We start from the raw sequence: 21,961 nt of genomic DNA on the forward strand, positions 1-21,961 counted from the left end.
TTTGCGATGGAAATCAGTGAGTGTGATGGCTGGGAGCTGGGTGATTTCCCTTTCTGCGATTTCTATTTCCCCCATCAAGTAGGAGGCAAAAACACAAGCTGAGAGTGAGAGAACTGAAGTTGGGGGGGGGGGGGTGGGGGGGATGGCAATTTGAGGAGAGTAGAGAAGGTTTTAAATAGCTGATGTGGAGAATGAAAGTTGAGAAAGACACCTAGATGGATTGTCAGGCAGAATTGGGAGCCAGTAGAGATGTCAGATTGTGAACATGTGTGCCTTTGCATCAATTTGTGAGCATGATTCAGAAGTCCAACTGAGGTCCTAGATTTCAATTTGTAACATTGGTATGACAGAAAAATAGTAGAGAGAAGAGAGCTAAACCTAGTGACCTAACACAGTTGACATGATAGACCATGGAGTGTAAGCCCACAGCAAGGAGGGTGTAACTAGTATAGATAAGTACCTCCCAGTTCTTGATCTCATTCCGTCTCTTTCAGAGCATGGAATTTCTTGTTTTTAATTGAGCTGTAATTGGCATGTAACATTATATTCTTTTCATATATAGAACATTATGATTAGATATTTTTATATATTATGAGATGATCACCACAATAATCCTAGTTAACATCCTGGAATTTCTGAAAGAGGGCTATTAGAGGCAGAGATGGAACAGTATTAATAAGTTCCAGGTGTAACTATGAGAATGGTTGACTAATGAATGTGGAGTAGAGGTAAAGATTGACAGAATTTAGGAGGTCAAGGTCTGAGGCTGAGGAGAGGTAACTGTCTGGGTCAAACTGCTTTTTGTTGTGTATTTTTGTAGGAGATGTCATTTTAAATCACAGTTTTATTCACATTACCAAAAAGTATTCAGTAGCTCAGATGTTAGCTAAGACTGCCATTCCTCTTATCATATAAGAAATATTGGCTGCCGAAACCGATTTGGCTCAGTGGATGGAGCGTCGGCCTGCGGACTGAAAGGTCCCAGGTTCGATTCCGGTCAAGGGCATGTACCTTGGTTGCGTGCACATCCTCAGTAGGGGGTGTGCAGGAGGCAGCTGATTGATGTTTCTCTCTCATCGATGTTTCTAACTCTCTATCCCTCTCCCTTCCTCTCTGTAAAAAATCAATAAAATATATTTTTTAAAAAAAGAAATATTGGCTGAACCCCCCCTCCCCTCTGCTTTCCATGCCCCTTGGCAAAGTCTAATTGCAGGGGATTCTACACATCATCACAGTCATCTCCAGCTTCTGATCATTTGCTTTGGGTTATATATTGTTTTGCTCTTGTAAGCATGCTGTTCCTAGCTTGCGTGGAGCTGGCCTAAATTTGGAACTCAACCCTTTTTTCTTCCCCTCCCTTCTAACTTCTACAACAATCAAACAAAACCAAAACAAGAACATTCTTATAAGGTCATTGTGTAAAAAAAAATTGAGGGTTGGAGTGATGGAAAGGAATATACATTACAGCAATGGCAACAACTTTCAGGTCAAGTACTACATTTGTCAGTTCTTAGAGAGTGCCATGTTGATTCTGAACTAGGCTTTCATTTTCCCAGTAAATCACTTAGCAGTCTTTTCTCTTCTCTGCCTTTTCTCCTTAAAAAGAAAGATTATTCTATATTCCCAGTCTGAATGATTTAGTTTTCTCCAGGCTGTACCTTCAATATCAGCTTCAGGTCTTTGGGAATATAAAAAATTTGGCCTAATCATTAAATTCAGGCAAGAGATGATAGTGAATCTGATCACAGCAGTGGAGGCTATGAGAAGAGGTCAGATTCTGGATACATTTTGAAGGCAGAGCCAACAGGTTTTGTTCATGGCTTGGATAAGGGCTATGAGAGAAAGAGAGAAGTCAAGGATACTGAAAAGTTTTTGGCCCAAGAACTGGAAAGATGAGTTGACCTTAGTTGAGATAGGGAGCCTGTGGGAAAAGCAGGTTTTTGCATGGAGGATAAGGAGTTCAGCTTTGTCCGTGTGAAATTTTAGGTGCATTTTTATATCTAAGTGGAGATGTCAAGCAGGCAGTCAAATGGTCTGAGTTTAGGTCAGAACTGAAAACATATTTTGGACGAGTCACAAATAAATCTACCTAATTTCACTCTGTTTTTCACTTGATAGGCTCTGTGACTTAAAGTGAAATAACATGTCACAAAACAGCTTTAATTGGTTAAACAATAGTTAAGTTCCTACAGCATCTCATCAACATTTTAACAAAATGACATTATTCAAGGACCTGCTGGATAAGACATGGACTGCATAATGATAAAGTTGCTGACTACTCTATTTCCTAGACCACTTTACCCCACAGAAGTGTTCTTTGACCTGCTACTAAGAACCAGAGGAAAGTCTTAGTAAAACCCAAAGCAGAAAACATAAAGCAGTCTGTTCTTGATACTGTATTTCTACAAGACCTGCAGTACCCAGTGCATATCACTGCCTGCCAGAGGCCCAGACTGCTGTGAGCCCTGTCTCTTGGGGCTCACTCATTTCTCCAGAAGGGCCTCCTGGAACATATCACAAAAGCAGGACTTGATCGGGGCTCAGAGACCCAGTCCTGCAGAGCTTCCCCTCAGGGCCTCTTGGCATTCTTTATACAGAGGTGCCCATCCACATGACCCCCAGCCTCCACTGAGTACAGCAACCTGACTTCTTCATGAGAAGGTCAATCATGCCAGTTAATACTCAACACATTTTGGCACTTGGCACTTGTTGCAGGCATCAGGTTTAGTGTACAGTGCCTGAAGTGTGTTTTTCACTCGACTAATAATGGCTAACAACTGGAAAGCAGTTACTGTGTGCCAGGCCTCGTTCTGAGAACTTTAAAATACAGTAAGTTTAAAAGCAACTTGAAGCCATTCCAAATGATACTATGAGCTTCTGCCCAGGGCATGCAGAGACTTCCTCTAATGTAAAGTCAATTGCAGAGCCCTTAATCTTCCCACCCAGCCAGTAATCAAGTCATTCTCCATTTCTAGCATTCTTTAGAAGAAGGTTGTTAGAGCTCTGTTATATATTCCATTCATACCACCCAGTACTCTAGACCCAACACTCCAATATGTGTGGGACTGTGTGTGTGTGGGGGGGGGGGGCAGGGGGGAGGGGACACAAAAGCTCTCTAGTGGAAGGCTCATGAAAAGACAACATGGACGAAAGACAAGAGGACAAACTTACTCAGGTGTGAGCTAGCATCTGCACAGACTGGCATTCCATGGAACAAGTAGAACCCCCTTCAAGCATTGTGGAGGTGGACCTGGGGTCATGCAGACAGGGCAGCCACTGCGGTCACCAGAGGCAGACACCACTGAAAGGCAAGCCCCTTGATTCACTTCACTGACCAATCAAAGGCTTTGCTCCAATCAGCAAATGTAAAATGTGCTGAGGCCCATGCTCTGGTGAGCTGTCATATGAAATGAATTACCAAGGCTCAGAGTCAGGATGTGAAAGTAAAACTGCTGTGTAGTTCCCACTGCCACAGCAGCCCAGCCCAGCTGTGGCCAGCAGGGCAGCCACTGTGCAAGCAGACGGAGCCAAGTGCATTCCTTGTTACCCGGCTGTGCACGAGTGCTGCAGCCACGCCGCAGGGCCGTGCAAACTGGAAAACAGCAAATGCACTCACAGTTTGAATCATCTCCAAGGAATGCAAGATCTTTCTGGAAAACCCCCTAAGTTCTCTGTGCAGGCACAAATTTCTGGCTCTAATTAAAACTCTTATTTCTAGTCTGTATTCACCCAAACAATGTTGAGTCAAACCACTAGAAAATCTGTTATCACTCAAGTTGGTACATATTTCTCATGTAACTGAAATATTACATAATATCAGAAACTGTTTGATATAAAAGTAAGAACTGAATGCAGACAGCGATCCTCATGCTACCGTGGGTCTCACCTTCCAGGGGCTCAATCAGGGATCACAGCACATACTGAGGGCATGGGCCTTGAGATCAAAGCCTTTGACAATGGAGGAAGTATTGAGTCAGCCCAATCCACAAACCACGCTGTGTGCCCCTCCCATGTCCTCATTCATGCCAACGTTGTAAAAAGTTATGTGTTTGAATGATGGTTTAAAGTGCCCTATGCAATTAAGTTTTAAAGCAAGACGGCTAGTTTCTCTCCAGTGTATATATGAAACTCCCAATAAAGTTAAAGTCCTCGGGTGCACTTGGGGGAGAGGACGGATTAAAAAAAGAAAGGTTTTTGAAAGGAACAAATATATCAAAAAGTTAAACCTGAGGTGTTTTCCCCCCTTATAATATTAATAATGTATTAATAGTTGGAAAAAGTCTACAGATAAAAAAATATATACCAAACAATGTGTATCAATTCCATAATCACTTGTTCCTAATTTGCATCTCACTTTCCGAAGAAAAGTACTCCTTTTCCCCTTGCCTGAGTGTTAGTGATTTGAAACACGTGCTGCTCTTTACTTTCTGTTAGCTGCCTATCCAGTGCAGGATTCTGTACTAAGTTTCTGTTATGTGATGTGTGTATTTGTTTTAAAAGCATTCCTCTGAGAGCTCTAGTTTGCTTGTGATGCTTTTAAGAAAAACAAAAGCACATATTCCTTAGCCTAATTCTAAACCAAGACACATACTACATAGTACCCGTTGTTCAGATGGTGGTTTGGGAAAATATTATGCTCTTATTCAGTTTATAAAGCAGCATTAGCTACCTACCCTCTCAATGTATAAAGAAGCAATAAGTAACATTCATTGACAACAAAATAAAATTCAGGAAAAACAATGAATTCAAATAACAGCATAACCAAGGAGGATCCTGGGAGTGCTTCTCAAATATAGAGCCATTCATACCCTGAACACACAAATATTCTACACTTCCCACACTGTATTAGTTGAGAATGTGCCTTGCTAGGGAAAATGGGCAGAGCAGGATAAATTAACCAGTAAAGATTAAATCACAGCGCCCGGAATGTAGTAAGTTTGGTTGCTAATAAAATAATTTCACGTTGTGCAAACATCAGGTAACCTGTGTGCCTAATGTTAATAAGTCACTTGAGGTACACTTAAGGAAGCAACTCTGACTGCCCACCACATGTACCATTCTATGCCCTAATTTTCTCCTTTTACCTATTTTCTTTTAAATCTCCCTCTTGCCTATACTTTAGACCTTTAAAATACTAGACTGCTGGGCTCCACTGGACAAGTTTTTAGGCTGTATACATTCATTCACTCACCACCATATGAAATATAGAATAAAGGCTTATGGTTCATGCAAGAAATGTAGGCAAAATTACTTTCTCGAAGAGTAGTAGCCCTTTTATTGCATTCAGGACTAGAAGTTAGATAATAGAAAACGTCATTTATAGATTAGTCATTAAAAGGGTCCCGCATTGCTTAAACATTGTATTCTAACATCAAGCATGTGAGTGCACAGTATATGCTCCCCTCAGCAACCCTTGTCTAGCTGCCTCCTGAAATAGCCAACATGCTGCAGGCTCTCTGTGAGACACCGAGAGGTCAACAACAAGCCAAATGCTATGACTAGTACATTTCGCACTCACACTTTATTGGTTTGTGTAACATGAAATTATGTAACAGGCATCAAGGGTTTGGGAATAAATGCAACTGACTTGGAAAGTCAGAGGGGATCCCCAAACAACAATTATATATGAAGGAGTATAAGCAAAATACAGGCATTTGGGCAGGCATCGGGCCAAGGGGCTGCTTTCTAAGGGAGCTGTGCAAGGTGGTGGTAGCAATCGCTGATGCCAAGTGAAACCTGGGTCGTTGGTATCCATTGAGGTCAACCAGAAATGAGGTGGGGCCTGGAGTAAATGCTGCCAGGTGCTACACTGACCTCTGAGCCAAAATTTCGGCTTCCTCATTCTTCCAAAACTAACCAGGGCTGGGCTCCAGGGAGTAAATGCCAGAATCAGACTTCAGAACTGGTGAAATAATCACCATGGTAATGAACACCATTTATGGAGCACTTACTTTGTTCTGGGCCCTGGGTTTATGAGATTCAAATGCATAACCTGTATGTAGCCAAGCTATGTCATGGTCCAGTCATGACATGGAAATGCAGTCAGAGACACAAAAGCCCAGCAACCAAGTAGCAATTGAAAGTAATTTTAGTCCTAGTTTCACTCTCTTGAAAATAGAGAGAAAAACCACACACTGTTAAACTTTTTAAAAATCCTCCACCAACAGGAGAGAGGTAGGTTTTTATAGAGAAGACGCAGAGGCATAGTATAGAAATTATTTGATTAGTGATAGCTTAAATGGTTGCCCTATTTGGGAAAGCCTAGTTGGCTGTTGGTGATTGGTTGTCCTTAGGTTTCATTTTCTCAGATTGCATGTGTTGACTCTAGATTTTGGGTTGCTTACATAGCCTACCAAGGCACTAGAGCCACTTCGTCTAATGGCCTCCTTGTTTAATTACATTAACAATGCAAAATTCACAAGGCATGAGGTTCCCTGAATGGCCCTGTTTCCCTCATGTGGAAGAGAATATTTCTCTTGTATCTCAGAAGAATGGTTATGTCTCATTTTTTTAATCTCTAGAATTTTCCCCCTTATTGGTGAACTTCACAATTTAGGAAGTTAGTCTGGAAGCAGTATAAATAAATGACCAATTACAGGGGGGCAAGAAAGAATAGAAAGACAGTGAAAAGCTGTGGTAAGCTTTACAGGGATGGTGAGTGGCAGTGACAATAGAGAGAAGCAATATAGAGCAATATAGAGAAGTGAATGACTTTGAAAAGTGAATATGGTAATTTGTTTGATGGAGTGCAAAGAAGATAAGAGTGGGGGTTAAGTATGAGGCAGAGAGATTCCTGGCTTGAGCAGCTAAGTGATGATACCTATTACTGATATGGGATTCAAGTTTAGAGAGAAAACATTTAAAACTTCATTTGGAATATGAAGTTTGAGATAACTGTGAAACTTCCAAGTAGAGATATCTAAGAAGCATTAAAAAGAAGCTTCTGAGGTGGAGATATAAATTTAGAAAATGATTCCACCTGAATGGTATTCAAAGTCAGGTAGTGAAAGAAACCATCTAGGAAGAGAGAACAGAATGAAGACAGAAAAGGAATTTGTTCTAAGAAACTTTAAAGATTCATGGTTGGGAGAAAGATAAAGAGCCATCAATGAATTGTGGGAAGATGAGGACAAATGGAGACAGAGAAAACCAAGAGACTATGGTAATAAGAAGCAGAGACAGTTTCAGAAAGGAGAAAGTCAATTATATTAAACTCTGTTAAGGGGCCAAATAAGAGAAGGACTCAAAAGTATCTATTGCTCTTTGCAACATGGAAGTTATTGATGACCTTCGAGAGGACTGTTTCAATGGAGAGGTGAAAGCAGAAGCAAACCTAGAGTGAGTTAAATGGAGCTTAAGACCAGAGACAGTTAGTTCAGACAACTCTCTAAAGAAATTTGACTATGAAGGGAAGAAAATGAGTCAAATGGTAGGTTCTTTTTGCAGGTGGTGGTGGTGGCGGGGGGGGGGGGGAAGGGGGGCGTTTAAAATATGGAAACCTGCTTTTAAATGATGATGGGAAGGAATCTGTAGAAAGGAGAGGTTAAAGAAAAGGTAATAAGAGACGGAATACATGGTGGTAAAATGTCCCAAGGAAAAGGAGACTGGATGATACAAGTGGAATAATGGACCTTGGGTAGAAGGAAAGAGACATCAGGAAGGAGGTTGGGGGGAGCTGGGTTAAGATGCAGGTAGATTTGCAGATTTGGTTAAAGTAGTTCCCGTCTAAAGGCTTCTATCAAGTTTATGAAGAAGCCCTTAAAGGTTATCTGCTGAGAATGGGGACTATAAGGAGGAGTTGGAGATTGGAAAAGAATGAAGAAGATTTGAAGTAGGCATTGAAAAGAGCGGGGAAGTAACGTATGAAAGAGAGACATATTTAGATTACTGGGCAGTGGTGAGAATTCATGTGAGATTGGATTTGCCTTGTTGTATACATATTGCCTCCATTAGGGCTCAGCTATTAGTGAGGGCATTGGAAAGACAGAGTTGATTATGGTTGTATTGGATGGATGTCAAGGAACTGGTAAGAGAATAATTGAAAAGATGTACTGTGGAATCTAAACTGGTTGTAGAGGAAGTGAAGACAGGAAATGGTTAAAAACAAAACAAAAAACATATATAAGCCAATGGACTAGAGGTTGTGATGAGAATAAGCAAGTAAGTTCAATGACCAAATCATAGGAGTAAAAATTGTGATTAGAGATTTTGAAGGTGAGACTGTGGAGAGTGATGAAAAATAAAAACCAGGGTCTGACCCTGGAAGTGGGGGACTAGAATGTGGTAAAGATCAGTGACAATGAGGAAGTCAAGGAACTGAGAAACCAGACATCCTCCCAGACCCCTTGATCAAGGTTTTCTCACACACAACCTTCTAAATGTTTTATATTTTTCCTTTCTTATTTAAATTATTAATCCACCTGGAATTGATGTTTGTGTATAATATGAGATTACCATTTTTATGTTCTTCTATTTGGATAACCAACTGTCCTCAGGCCATTTGTTGAATAGTTTAGTTTCTGAATACTCCTTGAATTCCTTCCTTCCAATGCTATTCCTGATTCCTGTAGCTTGAAGTATTATAGTACCCTTCAGTCTCTCCTCTCTACATATTCTTTAAGTTGCCATAAAAGATATCTTTCAAAAATACAAATTTGACCATGCCAACTCTCTTGATTAAAGTGCTTAAAATTTTTTCTGTGTTACATTTAGAATAAAAGCCAAACTCCTAATCTGGCCATATTTAAGCTGTTTCACAGTATTTCTCCTTACAGTATTTCTTTCCTTTCAAATCACCCTTATTTTCTAACATTATCCACACTTTTACTCAAATATTACTGTTTAGGTAATATATGATTCAATTAAATGTTAAATCTTCATCAGAACTACTAATTATGTTAATGAATGACACATTTAAAAAGTTCTAATTCATTTATTTGAAATTTATTGGACATCTACTATGCATAAGTCACTACATGGTACTCTAAGTTTCAGAGTTTGCAATCTAAAGAACAGAAAGCATAAATCCCAATATCTTTGAAGAATGGAGGAATTTAAGTATAGCAACATACATTTGAGCCAATTGCTATGAGAGAGAAATGGCATTTTGTTTGATGGAAATCTGGAAGTTTTGTCAGAAAGTTAGGTCGTGAAAGATGGTTAAAATTTAGAAAGCCAGAGAAGAAGATGGAAGTGCATTTTAGGTAGAGGGGTAGCATCAATCGAGGCAAGAGAAGTGGGGAAGTGTGACCTTGGAGTACAATATAGAGCAGAAGAAAGACAAATGACTAGAAGGGTAAACTGAGGACAGAGTACAAAAATACTTTAAGGTTAGTAGACTGGCCTCTAGCTAGCATTGGGAGTCAATGATAATCTCCATGAAGGGACTGATATAATTACGTTGTGACATGATCGGGTGGAATTGAATGCAGAGATTAAATCTAAGAGGATGCACTCATAGTCTAGGCATATGTTGGCTTATCCTAGGAAGTGGGGAAGCCAAAAAGAATGCAAGAGAAGTTTTAAAGTAGAATCCATAGCAGTTAGATGACCAAAGAAAGGAGAAACTTGTCTAGCTCAGCTCCAGAAAAGAAAAAGGTAAGAATTTCATGAGAATTTCCTGCATCTGACTAAACATCATCTATATTTGTATTTGCTCAAACAGACTTTCTTGTACCTCTTTTTGGTGACTTTAAAAAATATTTAATATTTAAAAGTATCCCATAGCCTAACTTTATGTCTCTAGATTAACAGTTTTATTCTTATTTTCCTTCTCTCCTCCTTATGTGTGACAGCTTCTACTGCACATGGTTGGGTCCCCTGATCAGGACCTCCAGGAAGCTGCAGCTGGTTGCATATCTAACATCCGCAGGCTGGCTCTTGCTACGGAAAAGGCACGATACACTTGAAATTTGAATAGACATTTCAAGCTATCAAATTTTACATGACACAGATCATATCACTCCCATGGCCAGGAAGCTGAAATTAGGAAACATTTATTAGCAGACCCTTTACAAGCAGACAAATGCCTGAATGAAAACATATGGATGAAAAATATGAAGGATATTGTTCATGCAAAAACTGCATGGATATTTTTGTTCTATTTAATGTTTTAAGGATTTGTATGTAATGAAATGTAAAGCCAATAAATTTTTGATGATTTTCCAGGAATCTGAGAATATATATATCCAGTATTTTTTTTTCAGTGATGCTTTTGTATTTGTGAAAATTTTAATAAAAGATATGGACTTCCAGTGTGCAGTGCTATAGTGGATGAGTTTTTAGAATTCCCTTTCTGTTAAACCTATCTAACAGTCTTGTCATTATGGTTTTGTCGTTTTGATCACTTGCAGCCCATGGGAGAGTTCTGAAGAGATGTGCTGATTTCACAAACTGTTATTAAATAGAATTCAGAATTAAGCAGCTGGACTTGAGAGATCATCCCGAGGTCATTCCAACTTCCCCCTAAATCTATTAAACATCTGAGAAGATAATGTGTAACTGTCACTTGACCAGATCATGCAAATCACAAAAACATAAGCAATGCATGAGTTGTGTGTTTTTTAACTTTTGGGTTTGCACAGCATAAACAATAATACATTTTATTTCCCTCACAGGATTCACCAACACTTTTATTGAAAGAATGAACTTGTGCTGGTGTCAGGGTAATATTACTTCACATAAAATTGCTTTGAATTTCTGTATTTGTTTTCAGCACACAAAGTACTTTTTAAAAAGTGGCTACAAAGGATTAATAGCATTTTATCAGGTTATAGAAACATTAGAAGCCACTTAAAAGAATCACATATGTAACCTCAGTGTACTGAAATGTTTGGGAACTAACTGTGCAAGCATCACCAGGAAAATAACTTTGCATGCATCAGCTCTGTAAACAGACAGTCTAGGTTAATGCTTTAAAAAGCAGGCAAGGAGGGTTTATGAAAAAATATTAAGTACTGTGTATGTTTGTCATAATTTGCAGATGATTAACTAAATTGAGCTAAGTGTAAATAATTTGTATGAAATGAAAAGCCTGAACAGAATGAAATTACCACTGATAGTTTCTGCGATTAAAAAGCTCAGGAATTTCTGAGAATTTTAAGGTTTTGTAAAACACCAATTCATCATCATTGGTTTTAAAAGGAGGTTATAGAAGAGAATAACAGAAACAAGGAGATGATATGAATACTAAGAATTAAATTTAAATAATACTGTAAATCCTTTAACTTTCAACAGTGTATATTTCTAACATTAAAGTTACCATGTGGCTGTGTTTCACTAACATTAAAAACACATCTAGAGAGATCCAGATGGCAGTGGAGTAGGTGGAAGTTACACTGACCTACTCCCAGGGTCAAACTGGAATTACAGCTACTATAGAACAGTCAACCTGAATAACCAACTGAAGACTAGCTAAAAAGAAATCTTATAAGTGAGGATTTACAGAAGAAGCCACTTTGATACTGTTAGGGAAGGGGAGACAGTTAAAGTTCTAGCCACGTACCCACATGCAGTGCCTAAGAATCCAGAGGAATATCTCAGCTGTAAAGGCTCCCCCTTAGGAGTGTGGGGGTCTCAACCCCATCCCTGGCTCCCAAGCCCAGAGGACCAGAGCCCAGCAGAGGAGACCACATAACATCTGGCTATGAAAATCAGCAGGGATTCTGCCCACCAGGGAGAAATGGGAGTCAGATTCCCTCTCAAAAGGCCAGCAAAAAATCTCATTCACAGCCACTCACCCTGAGCTCCAATGGAGGGAGGGTGGCTGGGAATAGAATAGTGTTGTGCAAGGAGAGACTGGGTTGTGTGGCTCTAGGGAGAGAGCTGAAGGAGACAGCCCTCAAGGTCCCTGTGCTGAGTCCCTCAGTTGCAGACACCATCTTTCTTGGGTTTAGCACTCCCTTCCATATGGTATCAGCCTGGGGAATGCAATAGCTCCACCCTTCCTACTCCCTGTCACCCTCCCCTGTGGAGTTCACACCCTGTGGAAGAGTCAGCTGCCTGGGGTATAGAGGTACGGGCAAACTCAGGGGGTATCAGAGACTGAGTTGTGTGGCTCTGGGGTGGGAGACATTCCCTACACCTTCCCATGAGCCTGACCAATGACAACCCTTCATGGGAGATCTAATAGCCCCATTCTCCAGACTCCTGGGGGCCCCACCCTCTTGAGCTCAGGATTTCCACAAGGTTTCCACTCCAGACGAGTTCTGTGGCTCTAGGAATGGCCCATTTTTCCCTCGCACACCTGACTGGTGCAGAGACCTCCATCACATAGCCAAATCTTGGTCTGTTTGGGCCTGATAAACTCTTCTTGCCTCTTCCTGATGACACCCTGAGCTCCACCCCACCGCAAAGGTCTGTGGACTTTTGTTGAGTGGCCTCAGACCCAACAGTGGCACCAAGTTTGAATCTGTATCAGTCTGGTGAACATTGCCCCTACCTGGTGACTCACTAAAAACCTAATTTACACAACTCTAGTATTGCCAAAGGCTCTTTCAGTAACAGTTAACAGGCAGCCAACAGGTGAAGAGGCAGCTGGCAGTGGATCTAAGGTGCCTTAGGCCTTTGGCTGACCAACACCCAGGTTTGGTGCTGGTGGAAGCCGGCCTTGGGGAAAAACTTGGTCCTTCCCATGCACACCCAGCCTCAGCAGAGGTAGCTGTACATTGTGGATCACTTTGTAGCTCCAAAAAGATTGCCCAGGATCCATCACAGGCAGAATCTGATATTGACCTGCACCAGAGTCCCAAGAGGCCCCAGAACCAACACACCTGGTGACCAGCTTCAGGAAACATCAGAGCAGGATCCAATTAGCTTCACGAGTGGCATATCTAAAGGGAGATCTCAGCAGGCACGAGAATCAGCTGAGGCAAATTCTGCTTCATGGGGTCGGTCCTGCACAGCAGGTCATACATTGTGATCAGGGTCAATCCGCACAGTCACCAGCCTCAGGGTCAGCCCCATGCACAGACAGGCCAACAGCAATTCAGACTCAGCTACAACAGGAGGGCTCACATAACCCACAAAGAGACATCCCTGGAACAACCAGCTCAAGTGATCAGGGAGACTGCATCACTGGGTCCCACATAAGGCCACTCTACCAAGATGGGGAGACATTGCAGAAACAAACACAGAGGCAGTCAAAATGAGGAGACAAACATGCCCCAACTCAATGGGCAAAAACTAAAACCATTTCCCCTAAGAACAGGAATAAGACAGGGATGCCCACTCTCACCTCTCCTGTTCAATATAGTACAGGAGTGGTGAGAGTGGGCATCCCTGTCTTATTTATAGCCATAGCAATCAGACAATAAGATGAATTAAAAGGAATCCAAATTGGAAAAGAAGAAGTAAATCTGTCATTATTTGTAGATGACATGATATTGTACACAAAAAACCCTATGAACTCCATCAAAAATCTACTAGAACTAATAAATGAATTTGGCAATGTAGCAGGATACAAAATTAACACCCAGAAATCTATGGCTTTTTATACACCAATAATGAACTCACAGAAAGAGAAACTAAAAAACAAAAACTAAAAACAAAAAAAAAAAACAATTCAATTTACCATTGCAACAAAAAAAATTAAGATACCAAGGAATAAATTTAACCAAGGAGGTAAAGGACCTATACTCAGAAAATTACAGGATGCTGAAAAAAGAGATAGAGAGAAAGACATAAACAAATGAAAGAATATATTGTGTTCATGGATTGGAAGAATCAACATCATTAAAATGTCCATACTACCCAAAGCAATCTATAGATTCGATGCAATCCATATTAAAATACCAATGACATATTTCACAAACCTAGAAAAAACTTTCCAAAAATTCATCTGGAATAAAAAGAGACCCCGAATAGCTCCAGCAATCTTGAGAAAGAAAAACAAAGTTGGAGGGATCACAATACCAGATATCAAGCTATACTACAAAGCCACTGTTCTCAAAACTGCTTGGTACTGGCACAAGAACAGACATACCATAGAATGATGGAGCAGAACAGAGAACCCAGAGTTCAACTCAAGCCATATGCTCAATTAATATTTGACAAAGGAGGCAAGAGTATACAATGGAGTCAAGACAGTCTCTTTAATAAATGGTATTGGGAAAATTGGACAGATTACATGCAAAAAAAAATGAAACTAGACCACCAACTTACACCATACACAAAAATAAACTCAAAATGGATAAAGAACTTAAACGTAAGACAGGAAACCATAAAAATCCTAGAAGAAGCCATAGGTAGCAAAATAGCAGACATTTGTCATAGCAATATCTTTACCGACACAACTCCTAGGGCAATGGAAACTAAGGAGAAAATAAACAAATGGGACTACATCAAAATAAAAAAGCTTCTGCACAGCAAAAGAAACCATCAACAAAACAACAAGAAAGCCCACTGCATGGGAGAACATATTTGCCAATGTTATCTTCGATAAGGGTTTAATCTCCAAAATTTATAGGGAACTCATACAACTTAACAAAAGGAAGATAAACAATCTAATCAAAAAATGAGCAAAGGACCTAAATAGACACTTTTCGAAGGAAGACATAAGGAAGGCCAAGAGACATATGAAAACATGCTCAAAGTCACTAATCATCCAAGAGATGAAAATCAAAACAACAACGAGGTATGATCTCACACCTGTCAGAATAGCTATCATCAACAAATCAACAAATGATAAGTGCTGGCAAGGATGTGGAGAAAAAGGAACCCTCATGCACTGCTGGTGGGAATGCAGACTGGTGCAGCCGCTGTGGAAAACAGTATGGCATTTCCTAAAAAAATTAAAAATGGAACTTCCGTTTGTCCCAATAATCTCACTTCTAGGAATATATCCCAAGAAACACCAATCAGAAAGGATATATGCACCCCTATGTTCATAGCAGCACAATTTAAAATAGCTAAGATTTGGAAACAGCCTGAGTGCCCATCAGCAGATGAGTGGATTAAAAAACTGTGATACATCTACACAATGGAATACTACGCTCCTGTAAAAAAAGAAGGAATTCTTACCATTTGCAACAGCATAGATAGAACTGGAGAGCATTATGCTAAGTGAAATAAGCCAATCAGTGAAAGATAAATATCACATGATCTCACTCATTTGTGGAATATAATGAACAACATAAACTGATGAACAAAAACAGAACCAGAGTCATAGAACCATTGAATAGACTGTCCAACCTATCAGGGAAGGCAGGGGGTGAGTAGGTAAGAGATCAACCAAAGGACTTGTATGCATGCATATGAGCAAACCCAGTGGACACAGACGGCGGGGAGGGGGTGCCTGGGGATATGTCAATGGGGGAAAAAAGGAGACTTATGTAATACTTTAAACAATAAAGAATTTAAATTTAAAAACTAATAATAAATAAAAGTGTTTTTTAAAAAAAGAAAGAAAGAACAGGAGAAATCTCGAGATAAATAAATAGCTAGAAGAAGCATGTGGATTGAACCAATGATTTGGAAGACAAAGTAACAAAAAACACCCAATCAGAGAAGCAAAAAGAATAAAGTATTTTAAAAAACAAGGATAGTTTGACTACTGTGTGTTCTGGAACACCAGTGTGTGGACATTTTGTCCCTGCTGGTGGTGGCAGTCTTCATTTCTGGTAGTGGCGTGGAGTTAGTGACTGCAGCCTCTGGGCTGGAATGAACCACGCTCTTGGTAGAGGCAGGGGAGCTGAGCCGGAGCAATGGCCAGTACAATGGTAGCAGTTGGATTAACCATTGTTGCTGCAGGATTTGCAGGCTGTTGTTTTGCAAGCCATAAAGCATATGGAGCCTCAAGTCAAAGAAGTTTTTCAAAGTCTCCCAAAATCTGTAAGACTTCCTAAACATTTTTGCTAATTCTTTGCTGCCTGTATATGAAGTTTAGAACTACACTTGAAGAGGGCCTTCAGTGGTGGCTATTACAGAGATGGGTTCAAATACAAAATGACAAAACAAAAAGCAGCATTAATACAAAGTGTAAGCCATATTGCCAATAAAGGAAAAATAAGAGATGCTCATTAATGAATTATGCTTTTAAATCACCTGGACAAGGGAGGATCTCCTTATATAGCAGCCAAAATCAATGCAGCTAAAGATTTACTAGAAGGTCAAGCTAAAAAAGTGAAGTAAATGTATGATGAATTTTAAGTTCTTGTTAGTTATGTATATGAGAACCAGCTTTTTATAATAAAACTAGAGGCCTGTTGCACGAAGAGATTTGTGCAATAGGCCTTCCCTTCTGGCTGCGGGCAGCAGTTTTCCTCCAGCATCCGGGACCCAGGCCTTCGCTCTGGCCTGAGCCGCCTTCCGTCCTCCGTCTTCGCAGCCCCGTCCATCTTCCATCTTCCATCTTCACTGCTCCGGCTCACCTTCAGTCTTCGCTCCACCACTTGGAGCCTATGTATGCAAATTAACCGCCATCTTTGTTGGCGGTTAATTTGCATATCATGCTGATTAGCCCATGGGAGGCGTAGCGAAGGTACGGTCAATTACCCTGTTTGTCTATTATTAGATAGATAGATTAGATGTCCTGAAGCTACACATTTTAAAAATGATTTAGCATGAACTAAGTCAAAGCCTTGGTATACATTTCTTGTTTACATTTGAGGATTTTAAATCAAATTATAGAATATTATAGATTGATACTCAATAATTATGGATACATACCATTTGAATAGAAATATTGTTCATTACTCATTTAGTAAATAATTTGGTACTTACTTCAAGGCAAAGTGAACATGAAAGTCTCTGCTCTCAAGGAACCCCAATTTGATCAGACCCATAAACTAGTAATTAAAATACAATGTGATACATATTATGATGGAATTAGTACAGGTTGTTATAGTAGACTCATCTCTTTGGGAGGAAAGAATGTCAAGGTACAGAGAGCTGGCTCAGCTGCTTGGAACTGTGAATTTAAAAGTTAGTTTAGTCACAACTTTGACTAAAAAATTGATGATGTTATGTATCATATCACTGTCAGAATTCAGATTTCATACATTAAAAACTTGATAAAAGATGAGAGTATGTCATTTCTAATCAAGAAAATATTTACAGTGTATTCAGCTAGCCCTTTTAAGAAACTGACCATTTATAAAAATTATTTTTTACATAATCAAAAGTTTTGCATTTGTTCTGACCAAGTTTAAAAAGAATTAGCTAAACTGAAATGCCCTGTTATCAAAATACTTAGTTTGGACTCTGAGAATTTGTACAGTGATATATTTAAATGACATTTGAGGGTAAATGGCTAACTATTGGTCTAACATATGTAAAGATCTTAACCAAAGGATTTATATAAAACACCCAAGGGAGAATCTAGCCAGTATCTACGTTTAGCTTTAAAATGATAATGTATGCTACCTGCCATCTAAATTTTATTAAGTCATCTTAAAGTTCTTAATAATGGAGAACAGACTTTCAAGATAGAAATAATGGAAGCAATTATATTTAGTGTTGGAATGTGTTTAGGGGTGTTTCAAAGGTGGGGTGTATCTGCTTTGTGTTTATTTTCCATCTTGTTTAAAATCTGATCATATCTATTTGTTACATTTTAAGAGTATGAAGAGGCATCCGTGGCTTTTGTGTAGAATAAATCTTTTTAGTTATTACAGGGGGAAAGGGTATTAAGATACAGTTGATTTGTTATTTGAAGTAATTATGTTCTAGAAAGTTGCTGAAAATACTGAACCACTGTTCCTAGGGAAAATACAGGTTCCTATAAGCCTCTGGTCACATCACATTTTTGTCAACCAGTCAATATAAAACCTTGTTTTATGTGTGTTTGTTTAATCAGAAAAAGAAAATAAAACAAGGATAGTTTAAGGGACCTTTGGGATAACATGAAGTATAATAACATCTGCATCATAGGGATAACAGAAGGAGAAGAGAGACATCAAGGGATCAAGAGTGTATTTGAGGCAGGTCCGCAGCCAGGCAGCCCAGGTTCACCAAGCCACTAGGCGGCCTGGCCCTCAGGCACCCAGCACACGCCCAGCCCTGCGCCACGAAGCCCAAGAGGAAGGTCAGCTCTGCAGAAGGGGTGGTCAAGGAGGAGCCGTATAGGAGGTCGGCCAGGTTGTCAGCCAAACCTGCTCCTGCAAAAGTGGAAATGAAGCCCAAAAAGGCAGCAGGAAAGGATAAGTCTGCAGACAAAAAAGTGCAAACAAAAGGGAAAAGGGGAGCAAAGGGAAAGCAGGCAGAAGTGGCTGACCAGGAACCTAAAGAAGATCTACCTGCGGAAAACAAAGAAATTAAAAATGTGGGGAGTCCAACCTCAGATGAAGCAGGAGAAAAAGAAGCCAAGTCTGATTAATGTCATATACCATGTCTTATCAGTGGTCCCTGTCTCCCTTCTTGTACAATCCAGAGGAATATTTTTATCAACTATTTTGTAAATGCAAGTTTTTTAGTAGCTCTAGAAAAATTTTTAAGGAGGGAATTCCACTTCACCCCATTTTTTTTAGTGTAAATGCTTTTTTTTTAAGAGGTGAAATCATTTGCTGGTTGTTTATTTTTTGGTATAACCAGGAATTAGTGGGATAATGAATATGGGAGACTTTGATTGTCTTGGGTGTCAGCTTAACATTCATAGGTGGGGGTAGTTTTTATATCTTATAGTACAAAGCATACTAAATGGCAATTTGGAGTCAGTCATGCATTTTCTATGTCTTAAACTTTTTAAATTACTCCTATTCACATGTTTTTGGTAGAATTGTTTCCTAAAGAAAACCATTTCTTGATCTTGGCTTCCCTGTCAGAATTTTGTGCATCTGTAACATCTTTGGTGTGGTAGTCTAGGTTTCCTAGTAACTTTATCAATGTGCTGTGAAAGGTTGAAAATTTGATTATGAAGTATATATGATATTAAATTGTGAATTAGTGGGACTTTGATGTAACAGCATATCAACATTTGAAGATATTGGTACTTAATACTCTATTAAGGAAACTTAGTCTCTAAATTTTAAGCTGGAAAGTCACTGGAATAACTGTTTAGAAAAGAATCACAACTACATGACTACATTTTTGGTACGTATGTTAAGAATGTGTACAAATTGAAATGTCTGTGTACTGATCCTCAAAACAATAAAATCTCAATTATAAAAGAATTATTTGAGGCACATGGAAAAAAAAGAGTGTATTTGAAGAAATAATGACTGAAAACTTCCCTTTTCTGTTGAGGGAAAAAGACACACAAACCTAGAAAGCACATAGAGTCCCAAACAAGATTAACCCAAAAATGCACACACCGAGATATGTCATGATTAAAATGGCAAAAGTTAAATAAATAAAAAGAGAGAATCTTAAAAGCAGCAAAAGAAAGTTATCTACAAGAGATTTCTCATTAGACTATCAGCTGGTTTGCCAACAGAAACATTTTAGACCAGAAGGGATTGACATGAAATATTCAAAGTATTAAAAGGCAACAACCTACAACCAAGACTATTTTACCCAGCAAGCTAACATTTAAAAAACTGAAGGAGCAAAAAGAGATTTCTAGGAAAGAAAAAGCTAAATGGGGTCATTACCACAAACCAGTATTACAGGAAATGTTAAAAGGTCTTCATTAGGAGGAAGAAAGGAAAAAAAACCACCCAGGAACATAGTTATTAAAAATGGCAATAAATACATACCTATCAATAATCAACTTATATTGATAAATGGCTCAAATGTTCCAATCAAAAGACACTGAATAAGAAAACAAGACCCATATATATGCTGTCTACAAGAGACCCACCTCAGAACAAAAGTTGCACACAAAATAAAAGTAAAGAGATGGAAAAGATATTTCATGCAAATGGAAATGAAAAAAAAAGATGGGGTAGCAATACTTAAAACAGACAGAATAGACTTTAAAACAAAGACTATAATAACAAAGGAGGATACCACATAATGATAAAGGTGTCAATCCAACGAGAGGATATAACCATTGTAAGAGTGTATGCACTCAACATAGAAGCACCTAAATATATAAAGCAAATCTTGATGAACATAAAGGAAAGACTGACAGTAATACAGAGTCATAGTCATAGTAGAGGATTTAATATCCCACTGCCATAAATGACTAGATCTTCCAGACAGTAAATCAACAAGAAAATGCCATCCTTAAATGACATGCTACATCAGATGCATTTAATTGATATATATTATTTTCAAGTGTACATGGAACATTTTCTAGAATAGACCACGTGTTAGGACACAAAACAGTCTCAATAAGTTTAAGAAGATCTGAAATCATATCAAGCATCTTCTCTGACCACAATGGTATGAACCTATACATCAATTACAAGAAAAAAAAAACCTGAAAAACATACTAACACATAAAGGCTAAATAACATGTTACTAAACAATGAATAGGTTATCAATGAAATCAAGGAAGAAATTAAAAGATACCTTGAGATAAATTAAAATGACAACACAACACACCCAAATCTATGGTACACCACAAAAGCAGTCCTAAGAGGGAAATTTATAGCATAAAAGGCCTACCTTAAGAAACAAGAAATTTTTCAAATAAGCAATCTAACCTTAAATTAAAGGAACTAGAAAAAGAACAACAAAGTCCAAGTAAATAGAAGGAAGAAAATAATAAAATCAAAGCAGGAGTAAACAAAATAAAGTCTAAAAAAAAAACACACCACAATACAAAAGATCAATGAAATGAAGAGCTGATTCTTTTAAATATAAACAAGACTGATAAACCTTTAACTAGACTCATCAAGAAAAAAATAGAGAGGATCCAAATAAACAAAATCAGAAATGAAAGAGAGATAACAAAGATTATAAGAAGACTATAGGCCCGGTGCATGAATTCGCTGTTACATCAAAGTCCCACTAATTCACAATTTAATATCATATATACTACATAATCAAATTTTCAATCTTTCATAGCACATTGACAAAGTTACTAGGAAACCTGGACTACCACACCAAAGATGTCTTCACCCCCATATTGCCTGTGTCCATGGGCTATGCATATATGTATACAAGTTCTTTGGTTTATCTTTTCTCATCCTCCCACTCCCAACATCAAGGTATGTCAGTCTGTTCTATGCCTCCATGCTTCGGGTCTTATTTTATTGGTCAATTCATTTGATTCATTAGAGATCACAAATAAGTAACATCATGTGATATTTGTCTTTCTCAGATTGGCTTATTTCACTTAACATAATAGTCCTCCATGTACTTCCATGCTGTCCCAAAGGGTAAGAAGTCCCTCTTTTTTACAGCTGCAAAGTATTCCATTGTGTAAATGTTCCACAGTTTTTTTTATCCACTCATCTATTGATGGCTCTTGGGCTGTTTCTAAATCTTAGCTATTGTAAAAAACACTGCCATGAACATAGGGGTGCATATATTCTTTCTGATTGGTGTTTCTGGGTTTTTAGGATATATTCCCAGAAGTGGAATCACTGGGTCAAATGGAAGCTCCCTTCTTAATTTTTGAGGAAGCTCCATACTGTTTTTCATAGTGGCTGCACCAGTCTGCATTCTCACCAGCAGTGAACTAGTGTTCTCTTTTTTCCACATCCCACCAGCATTTGTTGTTTGTTAATTTTTTTATGATAGCTATTCTGATAGGTGTGTGGTGATATCTCACTATGGTTTTAATTTGCATTTCTCTGATGATTAGTGACTTTGAGCATTTTTTTGTATGTCCTCTTTGGAGAAATGTCTATTCAGGACATCAGCCTATTTTTTAATTACATTGTTTTTCTTTCTTTTGTTAAGTTGTATGAGTTCCTTATATATTTTGGATATTAAATCTATATCAGATGTATCATTGGCAAATATGTTCTCCCAAAGAGTGGGTTCCATTTTCATTCTGATGGTAGTTTCTTTTGCTGTACAGAAGCTTTTTTTTAATGTAGTCCCATTTGTTTATTTTCTCCTTAGTCCTAGGAGATGTATGCATAAACATATTGTTACTAGAGATGTATGAGATTTTGCTACTGATGGTTTC

General features: G+C 38.7%; 1 protein-coding gene and 2 pseudogenes across 1 annotated transcript in view; all 3 read left to right on the forward strand.

Annotated features, from left to right (window-relative positions):
* ARMC4 (armadillo repeat containing 4) overlaps positions 1–10,252 on the forward strand; it is a 137,747-nt gene extending 127,495 nt beyond the window's left edge. Inside the window, exon 10 of the mRNA XM_006086631.1 lies at positions 9,795–10,252. Within this exon, the coding sequence (XP_006086693.1) occupies positions 9,795–9,908 (114 nt within the window). The 3' untranslated portion in view covers positions 9,909–10,252. The remainder of the gene's footprint in view (positions 1–9,794) is intronic.
* Positions 10,253–15,701: 5,449 nt separating this feature from the next.
* Positions 15,702–16,128, forward strand: LOC102422759 (annotated as a pseudogene).
* A 690-nt stretch (positions 16,129–16,818) lies between these two features.
* Positions 16,819–18,429, forward strand: LOC102423060 (annotated as a pseudogene).
* Positions 18,430–21,961: the final 3,532 nt, after the last annotated feature.

The sequence above is a fragment of the Myotis lucifugus genome, unplaced genomic scaffold (assembly GCF_000147115.1).
Source record: "Myotis lucifugus unplaced genomic scaffold, Myoluc2.0 scaffold_29, whole genome shotgun sequence".
Lineage (NCBI taxonomy): Eukaryota > Metazoa > Chordata > Mammalia > Chiroptera > Vespertilionidae > Myotis > Myotis lucifugus.